Source organism: Molothrus aeneus, chromosome 13, assembly GCF_037042795.1.
Source record: "Molothrus aeneus isolate 106 chromosome 13, BPBGC_Maene_1.0, whole genome shotgun sequence".
NCBI classification, from domain to species: Eukaryota; Metazoa; Chordata; class Aves; order Passeriformes; family Icteridae; genus Molothrus; species Molothrus aeneus.
In genome coordinates this window covers 8,490,251-8,503,212 of record NC_089658.1, presented here as the reverse complement: position 1 = coordinate 8,503,212, position 12,962 = coordinate 8,490,251, and the positions used below count along the sequence as shown (strand labels likewise).

General features: G+C 38.1%; 1 protein-coding gene across 1 annotated transcript in view; it reads right to left on the bottom strand.

Moving 5' to 3' along the window:
• Nucleotides 1–387: 387 nt before the first annotated feature.
• MYO5C (myosin VC) overlaps nucleotides 388–12,962 on the bottom strand; it is a 33,992-nt gene continuing 21,417 nt past the window's right edge. Inside the window, exons 27-41 of the mRNA XM_066558518.1 lie at nucleotides 12,436–12,499; nucleotides 12,269–12,349; nucleotides 11,699–11,879; nucleotides 10,758–10,852; nucleotides 9,945–10,007; nucleotides 9,577–9,742; nucleotides 9,224–9,326; nucleotides 8,447–8,536; nucleotides 7,356–7,510; nucleotides 6,146–6,235; nucleotides 4,822–4,972; nucleotides 4,127–4,409; nucleotides 2,928–3,102; nucleotides 2,326–2,406; nucleotides 388–2,068 (exon numbers count right to left, since the gene is read on the bottom strand). Coding sequence (XP_066414615.1) covers nucleotides 1,916–2,068; nucleotides 2,326–2,406; nucleotides 2,928–3,102; nucleotides 4,127–4,409; nucleotides 4,822–4,972; nucleotides 6,146–6,235; nucleotides 7,356–7,510; nucleotides 8,447–8,536; nucleotides 9,224–9,326; nucleotides 9,577–9,742; nucleotides 9,945–10,007; nucleotides 10,758–10,852; nucleotides 11,699–11,879; nucleotides 12,269–12,349; nucleotides 12,436–12,499 — 1,931 coding nt within the window. The 3' untranslated portion in view covers nucleotides 388–1,915. The remainder of the gene's footprint in view (nucleotides 2,069–2,325; nucleotides 2,407–2,927; nucleotides 3,103–4,126; nucleotides 4,410–4,821; nucleotides 4,973–6,145; nucleotides 6,236–7,355; nucleotides 7,511–8,446; nucleotides 8,537–9,223; nucleotides 9,327–9,576; nucleotides 9,743–9,944; nucleotides 10,008–10,757; nucleotides 10,853–11,698; nucleotides 11,880–12,268; nucleotides 12,350–12,435; nucleotides 12,500–12,962) is intronic.

Genomic DNA, 12,962 nt, shown 5'->3' with positions numbered 1-12,962 from the left:
CCTTGATCAACAATTTTTGTCACAAGAGCACAAGCACCTTGACACTTCTCCGTGATGTGGATGCAAGAGTGGGCTGTGGTTTCCCTCACGTCAGCCCAGGTAACAGACACACAGCTCCGGGAGCTGCAAAAAAAGGCTGTGCACAATTTGCAGCAACAAAAGTTGCTTCCATTAAACTATTTCCAGAAATTCATGAGGAGCCAAGGACAGCACACAATGCTGACAGGAAGAGACACAATGTTACAGCAAAGCAACTAAATTAAATAAATGTTTCTGGTGCAGTACAAGACTGACAACACTCACAAATGCTCACGTAGTTCCAAGTAACTTCTTTCAAATGATTCCATACTGAAAACATAACTATTGCATCACACAAAGAACTACAAATTGATTTAAAACTACTTTATTTAATATGTTAAAATAGTTTACCTACATGTGTTATTTTTTGTACAGCTTTTATTGTTATTGAACAAACCACAAAATTTTCCTTCATATATTTTGACTATATCTCTGTGGATATCATGAGGAACATGACACTGTACATGGTAAGCACCAGGAACACTAAATAGCAAGAATGATTCCCTGTTTATACTTAAAGGTTGTTTGTGAAATTAAACAAGTACTAACACTGTAGTAATAGTAAAAAAAAAAATCAAAGAAATTGTTCCTTAAATTAACTCAATTCATTAGCTATTTATATTATATTCCTTTAGCTATTTCAGAGCTTTAGTACTTGATTTCAAGAACTATGGGAAACAGAGTAGCTAGAAACACAGTATTAGTTACCTATTTAAGGACAGTCACCCTTGTGGTGAGGTGAATGCTATTTCCCCTGCTGTTCTGACAGGGTCCAGAAATAAAGTTATGTTTTACTCCCTGACCACAGGGAGAAGGCTGAACAAAGCAGAAAGGAGACAATTTCTGCATTTAAAGATCCTGCAACTGAAATTATGTAAGTAAAGGTGAAATGTAAGGAATTAAGCTTGGTTTATCATTAACACCAGACCACAATTGCTGCATCTGCTCCTATTCAGTCTCTGGACTGGAGGAGGGAAACCAGCAAAATGAGAAAGGCAGGAAGGTGATGCGTGCATACTCAATCTGTATTCTGAAATTCATTGCACTGCAGATGGAACCAAACCAGGAGATGACTCCTGCCTTTCAGAGAACCAAGCTTGTACTTCAAACCTGGATCATAGCATGAATTTTATATCTAACTTTTCTATTACAATAACCGATATTGAATCCAAACTTGGCACTGCAGAGAACAGAACTGAAACCTGTCTCCAAGAAGAGCACCTAAGTCCCTGCTCTGGCCAAGGAGCTGTGCAGAGTGCCTGAGCTGCAGTGCAAGCGCTCCGAGAGCCGAGCCAGCCCACCTACAAAAAGACATTGTGGGTTTGTAACAGCCATTCTCTTAGACTGATCTCAGTTCCCCTCTTCACAGAAAGGTGAAAGCCAGTCTCAAATATATCAAGGCAAAGAATTGAATTGCCTTGAGAAGAAAAAAACCCCTCTCATTACAGGAAGTGAAGGCAAAGAAAATTGTAAAGCAGTAACATCTATCACATGCCAGTCTTCTCCTCTGACTGCTGCTGACAGGGCAGCAATGCAGACTTGTCAGATAAATGCTTTTCTTGTCAGCTGTGGACTAAAAACTGTATGGTAAGCTTTGTGTCCAGGTGATGATATAAAGTTATTCTTGTAGGACTGAAATGAAGGAAGAAGAGTAAGAAAAGGGAGAAGGAAATAACAAGACAAAATTACTCCTACTCTTCAAGTCTTGACCAAGGAACAAGTTTTTAACAGCTTAATTCACTGCATGCTGCCATACTATCCAGCAGCTGGTGAAATGAACCATGACAGTCTGCTGTCTTTATAGAGTCTCTGAGGAAATACCAATTCACTGGCTTTATTAAACCCTCGTGAGAAAGCCAAGTTTGAAGCTGCTGGGGACTTGTATCAGTTCCAAAGCATGCGGAGAGGGGGTGAAAGGAAACGTCACTTGGAAGAGATGCTTGGTATCAAGCATCAGCTGTGGGACATCCTCACGGTTGTTTAGCATAGCCTGAAATCAGAACAGAAAGAGTGTGAAAACAATGGATTAAGAATCAAAGCAAAGCCAGTACATTGCTTTCTTCCCATGGCAAATCTTGCTTTTTCATGATGTTAAGCAGATTTGCTTGCATCACTTTCAAGTGCCTAGAAGATGAGCTACTTAGTAATAATGTGATGTAAAGGCCAAGAACAACTGTAAAGCATCAAAACTCATGTGTGTGAAGTACCCTGTGAGCTGAATATAGAAACAGCAGTGGCAGCTCTTACCTGGACCTTCCGAACAAACGATGGAGTCACTCTTTTCTCAAAGTCATCTATTGGAGTGTATGAGTTCAGGATCTTAACTATCTGCTCAAATTACAAAAGATTATTTTAGTGTGTCATAAAAAGGGAGAAGACAAAAAGAAGTAAGCATTATTATGACATTCTTACTGATATTTAATTAAGGTTTCGGTAAAACATTTTGCAGTAAAGAGAGAATTTTGACTTGTCACCTACTGAGTTGTTACATATATGGTGATTGCTATGACTCATTTCCAGAGGTGTCAGCAGATCAAGGAGATGTAGAAAAAGCTGAATTTATTAAGGGAAACAATAAGAAAAAACCCATGACATACTAAAAAAAATACGTTGTGGAACAAAAATGTGGGATATACCAAAGCAGGAAAGCATTCACCATGGGAGCAGTTAAAATACTCAAAGCAATCAGGAATAAGGATTTAAAATTTCAGCTTAACAAGTGATGATGTGGAATGCTGAAGAATGCTGCTTTTATGAAATGAAAGTCCAATGGCTTTTTGCAATAAATTATTTGAGATAGCTAAGATTCTGCAATCAGTGCTGCCAGAAGAAAACAGATGGTTCATTACCTGCACAGTAGAAAGAGATGTGCAGTGTTCACATATTTCCTTGGCATCATCATCTGTGATCTTTTTAACCTGAAGGAGCCAGGCTGCTTGAGACAGGGGCTCCAAAGTTTCTTTGGCATTGCTGCTTTGAAGATTCTTGTCCTTAAGCCATTCTTCCAAGTAGCTGATATTACATCTGGGTTAAACCATGAACAAAGAACAGAAATGTCAGGTTCCCCTTGATGAGCAGGTTACTTTGAAGACTGCTAAGGAAGAAAGATTCTTCTAATGTTGTGTTCAAATTAATATATTTTAAGCTAAAAACAATACCTGCAGGTCGTAAAAATCAAACTATTAATAGCTTATTTAACTATAAATTAAATCATTGTTATAGTTCAATTCTTATTTTTTCTTCATTGTCTATTTTTTAAAGCTTGGCTAATAGAAAGCAAGTTATTAGTTTAGCTGTTGTTTCCAGAAAATTACTAACATATACTGACTGGCATTGTCTACTGGCATTGTCTACTGTATGGCATTAAAACATTTATTTGCAACTGAGCATGTACAGGAAATGAGAACAATCTTTGCTGTTACAAAGCAGGGCCAGGCTTATAAAGGATGATCAGCTTTCTTCTAATAATGTTCCCAGATGGGCCAAGATTTTACTGATTTTCCTTCCCCTGAGCCTGCAGACTGACTCATGGAAAACAAATGCACTATTTCTTCTGCAAAACAGTTAGGAGCATGTTTCCTTGGTGCTTGCAACAGGAGAGATGATGCTCAATCTACACCCTCCAAGGCTCTGTCCCAGTGCCTTTGTTGTCACAGAGCATGAAACATGCAAGTCAGCTTTTGTATCCCTGCCAGCCCTGAGACACTGCACCTGTTCACTGTGGTAAGAAAGAATTAAAAATACTGTTGGTCACATCACGGATGAGCTAGCATGGAAAGAATCCTAACCATGCCTGACTTTAAGCTTCTGACTGTAATTTTCTCTGCCTTTTCCTCCACCAGTGTTTCCATGGAAAGAACAATTTATAGTTGTCACGTTGAGAAAGCTCAGCCCAAAATACGAAGTTTTGCTTTTCCAAAGGAAGCAAAAACAACTGGCAACTTCCAACAGAACAGTCACAGACTATCCAGTGACTTAGAGGGAAAGGACATTACATACAAATGTTAAAAAATCATTCTCAGGCTTGCTGAAACTTTGCTGGCTTTACCTTATCTGCATTCCTTTTCTACAGGAGCACATGTCCTTGCGGAGAAAGAGACTATTGAGGGTGACAGCTCCAATCAGAAAGAAAAGCTGCTTCACTGTCTGCTTTAGGAGCTCAGAGTCCAAGCCATTCTGACACATAGTGCTATAAAAATAGCTGAGCTGCTGCAAGATAGAGGTCATAGTGTAGGTATCCGTGTCATCTATACTGGAAGAACGCTTACGGAATCCCGTAGGTTTCAGGCCAGAAATTCCTTGAAGACTTTCATATTCCAGCATGCCTGGTACTGAAATACAACAGAAAATAACTGATGAAATCAAAATTCCCAAGGCTCCTTTCAGTTACATTAATTATTGAACAAAACCTACTTTCAGGATATTTTAGAAGTTAATTGATACAAGAAAAATAAGATACTGACAAAGGCTTCCGGAGCACGCAATTTTAAAAAAGCCTTTTATTTTTGTATGATGTTGCTCCGATTCACAGCATTATCCTAGACTAGGAAGTTTTGAGGAAAAAGTCTGGGAATATATGATTCAGTGAAATTTGTATGTGTTTTGTAGAAACACACATGCAGGAACACCTATGTATGAATATCAGGAGAAAGAAGTCTGTCCCACCCTCTGCCTCCCTGTATGAGCTTTCTTCATATGCTTCACAAGTTACATTTAGGTGCTCTTGGATTGCTGTTGTCTTACCAATCATGTGCTGAATGTTGTTCTCCATTACAATAATGAATTGGTGATATATTTGAATGGCCAAATCACTGAGAATTTGTCTGTATTCTGAGAGATCAAAATGCTTCAAACAGTTCTTATTCTGACGTGGAGTGTTATGCTTCATGAATTCCTATAAGTGAGTAGCAAATATAATTAGAAATCACATAATGTGGTAATTATAAATTGTTACTGCAATGTGTTGGAGTTACTCATTCCATCTCTGGCTGAACACAGAATGAGTCAAAGCTAATGTCACTGGGTGCTTCCTGTACTTAATTTTCCAGTTAATGCTGATGTTTGCTGCGCTCCTAAAGCCAAAGGAAAGACACGCATAGATGTCAATGAACTTTGGAGCAACTCCCAGATCTCTTAAAACAGAAAGCAAACCCTCTCTGCTCTCTTCTCATCTCCCTACCCGTCCCGTCCCCCCCCCCCAAAAAAAACCTACCAAAAAAAGCCAACAACATAGCTGTTTCAACTATGATGGCAAACAAAAACATCTGCATTGTATTGTTGTAAAGGGATATTAATTTTTGGACTTTTCATTAGCAAAGTTCTGACTTCAAAAGTCTACCCCAAATCCTAACCTGTGTGAGGTGTTTAATATTCATTAGAACTCAGATTAAAAGGAAATTCTGGATTCAGAGCTTTCCCTACTGCTGCAACCCCAGTCACAGAGTGTTGGAAATAAAGCCTAACAGGTTTGGGTTCTGGGTGACCCCGCTGTGGCCACGAGAGGGAGCGACGCCAAGCCCAGCTCAGGACACCCGAGTCTATAAAACCTCTTAAAAATACAGTCAGAGTTTCCAACTGAAAAGAATGAAAAGAAACTTGAATCTCAGGATGACATTTAGCTTAACAAGCAAGTGAAATAAAGGAAAAACCTGAACAGTATGTTGTTTTGCTTCCTTCCAGAGGTTTTCTTCTATTTTGGTAGCAGTAAGTATCTGAATGGCCCTAATTATAAAATAGTAAAACTGTTTTATTTATATACATGGTCAGATATCTGAAGTCCACCTCTAATTAAACTCACGTGGAAAGATTCAAATGAAGCAGCAGTTTCCATGTCATGGCTTTAACCTACTTTAGCACTTTGATGTTTCCTTCATTTCCCTTGATCCATTAATTCTGTACTGTCTTATTATTTGTATAAGACACATAACACCACTGCAGAGCAATGTGAGTATATAAATACCTGTAAGGAACACTGGTGAGCTGGTGAATAGTTATTAATTAATGCTATTTTAAATTTCAATTAAAATCTGTCAAAAGTAATGGAATTATTTTATTTAATCAATCCTACCTCTTCCCCGCTGTACTGCTTCAAACAGTTAAGAAAATAATATGTGTTGGAAAGCCAAAAGGACAACATCTCAAAGTCTTCTGAATGTTCCTGAAAAGGGTAAGTAAAGCAGTCTTACTATGGTACTGTCTCATGAAGTTAATTCAATAATTAAACTTAAAACCATTACAGCATTGGTAGAACAGAGCCTATCTATAGCAGAATGAGCACAGAGCATCTGAAAGGGGCTGAACAAATCCTGCTCTGTTTTCAGGCTAACACATAACAAAGATCCCTCTTTTGTTTGGTAAATACTGTTTAAGTATTCTTAATAGACAGGCTAAATAATAACCCTGAACAAACAGTTCTACAATTCCTGTGGATATGTAGTGTGCTGGAGGGCTTCCTGCAAAGAAGTGTGAACAACACCTGCATTCACAAATGAAACTGCACTACATAAAAACACAGTTCTAACTATCTATGTCTCTTTTTTATTAGCTGAGTAAACACAAGCTTCTCTAATGGATAAACTGTGCTATAAATTTGTTTGTGTACAAACTTATAGGTGTTCTCTGTACAACACGTCCAACTGCATGAACCACAGTCCATTCCTGCCTGTGCTTCCTCCCTGTGTCTGGTGTTTCACTCCATTATAAATCCATAACAAAGCATTCACAGAGCTGAATTTGTTATGCATATAGCATGGCAATTTTAGTTTATAATTTAATTTTGTACACGGGCTGGCAATTTGATTCTAATCGTTTGGGTTCTAGTGCTGCAGTACAGATGACATGTTGAATTACACCAGCAGCTAAGCAGTGCAAAATCCTCCTCAGAGTCCACTACCAGCTTGCTGCCAGACATACCAGCCTTCATTTCTGTCCCTCTGACTTTGAACAGTGCTGAAAGCACAGGTGCACTTCACCTAATTAGCTACTCATTGTAAAATGTAAAGTGCTTGAAATGATTTTGTCAACAACATCTTCAGATAAAAATAATTTATGTTAATGCATTCTGTGGATTCTGTGTTCAGCACAGCAGAACCTCAGCTGGAGACTTTACAGGGATGCTACTACAAACCTCAAAAAGATGTCACTAGTCATTATCATTCCCTTCTAGGAATATCAGCAAGTGGAAGTGTTGGCATTCCCCAGGTACCACACATACATCTTGTAAACCTTGTGTTAAAAATCAAAAAGCACAGTACAGTACACTCAAACACAGCTCCTACCTTAACAACCTGCTTGATGCCATCAATGGTTACATTCATGAAAGACTTCAGCATGTCAGCATCGTTCAGGTAATCTGCATACCTCACACACATGAACAGGATGTGAGCTGGAAGGCCAGGAATCATATTAACTACAACTCCACGGGGCTTCAAATCTGCATGGAGGAGAGTCATCTGGTTTATTATGGAAAAATCCAATTTTCAGTGTAGCATTCCAAAAAAGACAAGCACCATGCTGTTCCTTTCTGCAGTGACCAGTCACATAATAACTGATTTACTGGTGAATCTCTTGTTTCTGACAACTTCTGTAACAGTAATGCTCACATATGAGTATTAATTATATTTTCCTGAGGGGTAACAGAGTATTGTAGCAAATTCTAAGGTCCAGCATGGGCTATGCCAGGCAGGACAACTTCAAAAAGCAAATTACATTTAACTACCCACTGGATGCCCCACCAAGTTCCATTGCTTAGGGCCACACCTTTGTTCACAAAAACATTAACATTCAAAAGTGAGAAGAAAAGGCAGGTGTTGTTAATTTAATAATGGTACAAATGTACATGGAAAATTTGTCAAATTCACTATTAATTGTAAGTTGATGAGAAAAGCTGGTTGGGCAGCAAGACTGATACTGTCAAGTAGCTCAGATGAGGGACAAAATCCTTCTACAAGAGAAACATGAAGTACAGTTCCTTTCAGTGAAGGCATGGCAAGGACAGACAGGAGAGCAACCATCACACATGGATATAAGCACAGTGACTTACAGACTTAGTAGATGACCAGGAAGAAAGTAAATTGAAGTCCTTGGTGTGCTCTTGGGATTTATAGCTTTAGAGGTGGATAAAGAGTAAGCAAGGTAACAGAGTCAGCATTATGAAGAGTCAGAGAAATTATTTTTACAGAGATAAAGCACTTCTGTATTTGAAATATCTGGTACTGGAAAGATAGCAGTACAAATTGTACTGGTGGTAAGAGAATGGGAAAAAGGCAACTTAGAATGAAAGTGCAATATGGTGCCACGTAGTTTTTGTTACAGTGTTCTGAATATTGTTGATATTAGACTAATAAAATTCTAAGTTTTACTAAAATACCGAGGATCAGATTCTGAATGATCCTTTCTTCATCCTCTTTTTTGTACTCCATCATTCCAATGTACTCTTTGGGCACAGTGGGCACAAGGGCTTCAGCTGTCAAACACAAAAGCACTGTTACTTCCAGGTTAATGGTTAAGCTAATGGTCATGTTAGAACAAACTACTGGAGAAAAGTAGTTTTCTCCACAATAAAGACAGCACACACTAATGTTCTTATGGCTCCAAGCATTATGAGTTAAGCAACATTTATATTATTCATGAATAGCTTCCCTGGATTCAGTGGGATTACTTGCAGTAATAAGAAAAAATAAACAGCAAAGTTACACCTCTACATTAGACAACTTAGCAGTGTTTTTGAGAGCATCCTGTAGTGAAGAATTAATTTATCTGTAAGAGCTTTGTACAGACTAACTTCACATCAGGAATCATCTGCCACTTGAAGGCTCATGGGTGGGGTTCCTTGTCAGATACAGAACTAACACTGGTGGCTCAGAGGGTTTGTGTGAGGGTGTGCATAAACTGTTGTTGGCAGGACTTTATCCCTGTGCCTGGATCTTTATCATCTAGACCAGGTCCCTGCATGCCTATGATTTAGCTGGGGAAAAAACAAACACACCAGGAAAGGACTTCTATGTCATTTGTGTTGATGATTCCCCTGGCACATTTTTCTGAGGTATTAAATTTCTAACTCCACCCCAAACTCCACCTTTTTAAAAATATATTTTTTCTTCAAACAGACACTGAGCATTCAAAGCTATTAAACAAAATAAATCACATAATAATATCTTACATTTTTCAATAGTCTTGGTCAGAGTTTTGATCTGATCTTCTAATTTTTTTATTATTCTGTCTTTCATGTCTAGCTTTTCTTCAAGATCCTGTAATAATCAAAGTCAGTGAGTTCAGAGTAAACACAATCAAAAAAACAGTTTTCTACTGTTTCGTGTTATTGCCACAATTAATATTATGATGTGCTTTTACTTATATTTGCTGGAAGAAACACCCTCATATCTTTTTTTTCCCTAAATTATTTGAAGAAATATCCTATCCATACCACAAAATCATAATTTCATTCTTTTTATCCTGTATTTCAGGTACAGTTTCTTAATGACAATTTCATTTCCTCACCAAGTTTTCCACAGCAAGTCGAGTTGTCACTTGCTTTATCTTGCTTTGTAGTTCACCCTGGACTTCATCTTGCATCACACCATTGCTCAGTCCCTCAATTCCTTGGATTCTGTCCTTCAGATTCTCTTTTTCTTTTATGTCTACTTCATTCTGGGCCTCAGTAGTTCTAAAAATAGGTAAGAAGTCTTGTCTCTTAATCTTTTGTGAAAGCACAGTCAGATCATACTTGTCCATTAGTTATTAACTGTACAAAATACTCTAAGGCAAATCTTAAGTGGAATGTAATTTAAGAGTTTAAGTGATTCTGTTACTACAGCTTATAGTGTAGTAACACTTTTTTCTTATTAAAAAAATTATTTAAAAATTACCGTCTTTGTGTCCTATCCCGTTCCAGCTCATAATGCAGCCGATTTGACATCTCTTCCATTTTTTTTCAATAATAAATGGCAGCAAAACCCAAAACCAAACAGAAACAACAAAATCAAAGGTATTTACTGTTCAGTACTAGTATTCAGTAAATCTTTCATACACTCACTGTTTTGTTTCATCTAATGAAATTGAATGATTGATGCCAGCTAATGTAACAGAGAAATATGTGACTACTCCATACCACACAGAAAATCCTACGGGATGAAGAATTTTGATACTACTAATTTCTTGCAGTTGGCAGTAAAACTACTCATAAATTTTAAATCAGTTGCCTAGGAAGACACTGCAGTTACAGACACTCCAAATCTTCAGCAGGGTATGCTTTCCTAAATTGAGAACTTTTCCCTCTGTCTCCCACTCTGAGCTTTGCAGCATTCTCTTAAGTCTACCTCATTGAGTATGCCGTAAGTTCCAAATGATCTTTCCTTTTCATTGCTGTTTCCAAAGGACATACTCCATTTCACATATTCTTAGCAGAGCCCTATGGAATACTTTTGGAGACTTCCAAACCCCAGAACTGAATGACCTCAAAAAGGTAAAAAAAGCACATATTTGCATGTATCTTATTTTTTCAGAAGATATATAACACATATTTTTCATTGCATTTCTCCCATTTTACTAGTAAGAAAGTAAGTAATAAGGCAATGAAGTCATGATGGAATATTAATTCAGCTTTTAGAAGTTCAGCTCCAGGGAATCCATCAAGTTCACCTCAACCAACTGAAAGACTGGGGGCCATAGTGGGACCATTACCTTTCAACTTTATGGTCTGCTCTTGAAGACGGTTTTCAAGATCTAATTTTTGATTTTCAAGTTCAGCAACTTGCTGCTTAAGATCTGGGATTACCTTTTAGAGAAAAAGGAGATTTGTGTATTTCAGCACCTTCCTTCTTTTCAAATCCCTGCAGTAGTTCCTAAGTCACCTCATGACCCTGAACTGCCAATAGTCCAAACCAGAGAGAGGCTCTGGGGAGGTTCTGCTGCCTGCTTGCCTGACTTGTTTGACTTTTCTGCAGGCACCTTCTGCTGGCCACTCTTAAAAACTAAATACTGAGCTAATCAAATAGTTGGACTTTCCCACTACTACCATTGTTTTGTTCTACTTTAAAGGAAATTACACTATGGCTTTAATTTCCCTAGTTCAATTAACAGTGAAAAAACCCCCTCGACATTCCATAAAACAGTTACAAAAATAATATCATAAATAACTTTTCCTTTTATTTTCGATTTTCGTAACTCTGTTTTGAAAACATTTCTTCGATTAATTTTTCAGAAAAATGATATGGCATGTGCAATCTTCTGGAACAGCACGAGTTCCTTGTGTCAGACCGTTTTGCACAGCACCAGGTGTCAGGCTCTGCAGCCATGCCTGTAGCAGGTTTCGGAATGTGTAGCTGCCCTCTGGTGGGGGAAGCCTCAGAACTCTGAGGAGGCTTCTGAGAAAAATCTCAAATCAGGTTTATGCATATGAAAAGGCAAAAAGTCTCCGCGAGGCTGCCCCAGCAGGCTGGACACTCAGACAGTAAATTTGGCTGTCTCCTTACACACCACCCCAGCATGCAGGCAAGGAGCCTCAGCGATGTGCCACCTTACATGGCCCCATTTGTTTGAGCCTTGAGGTTTCAAAGATATGCCCACAATATTCTGAGAGCCAGAAACACATCTGGATTGTGCTTCTGCACCTGGACCTTACCAGATTTTCTGAAGTTAGCCTGCTAACTTCCAACCGAATGCCATCATTTATGTCATTTTCCTCTCGGAATAATTTCTGTAGATGATTAATATCTTGACTAAGATGTTCAACTTTAAAGTTCAAACCCTCAATCTCCTTCTCATATATTTCTTTCTGAGACTGGAAATGGCTTTCCAATACTCTGTTAAAACAAAAAGGAGAAAGAACATGGCAGATGCAGAACGACCTTGATTAAATGGGTCAAATTTAATACAAAGTGAAAACAAAGTACTGTGATTAACACAGAGATATTCCATTACATCACCTGTGCATTAAAGGAGTTGAAAGTTATGCATGATATCTCAGAGGAAACACATTTTCCTGACTGACACATCCACACTTATCTCACTGGCTTGGAAGAAGTTTATTCAACTGATTTCAAACTGCTTGGCTCATCATATAATGTAGTGCTTGTTCATTTCCTTAACAGAAGTTCAGCACTGCACTGTAGAATTTGTTACCCAATGATCTTTTGATTTATCTTCTAGGTCACAGCTTGGAGTTTTGGAAACACTGAAGAACTGAACTAACCTTGTGGCTTTTTTCAAGCCCTCATAAGCAAACCACAGCTCTCCATCCTCATTTAAGTGCTCCAGATCCTCTGTAGAGAGTCTAGAATGCAAGGCAGAAGCATTAGTGTGCAGATGACCATAATGCATTCCTTAAGCCTTTTTGAAGATGCCTCAGAACAAAATTACCTGCTTCTTACATCTTCAAAATCGTAACTTTCAAGAAGCTGCTTTGTAACTTCTGACATCTTTTCTGGAAAAAACCCCACAAAGTTTATAAAATTCATTATTTTCTCTGCATGTTTCATTATAAAGATCAAACCACCCTCTTCCTAAATCTAACAAGGTTCTTCCCTGGTGCTCAGTAAATATATCCGATTTACCAGAGGAATACCATGAGGGACTCAGTTCTACTTTGGGACATGTAGGAACATTAGGTTGATGTACCACCAATACTGTTTTTTTCAAAACTTTCAATGCAAAGTTATATCTTCCTGGTCTGAATCTGGGCAACTCCTAGAGTTCTACAGATGATTTATCATCTTGTGCTAGGTTACTACATTAAATGCTGCAAATACAGGCTTGCTCTTTGACATTATTATCATTAAACAAAGTTCACAATAGTAGCACTTGTTAAGTATATTTTTCCAAAGAGAACCAACTCAGCAAGTTATTTAAGCATATTTGACATCATTGGACTTAGGACAAAGGACAGG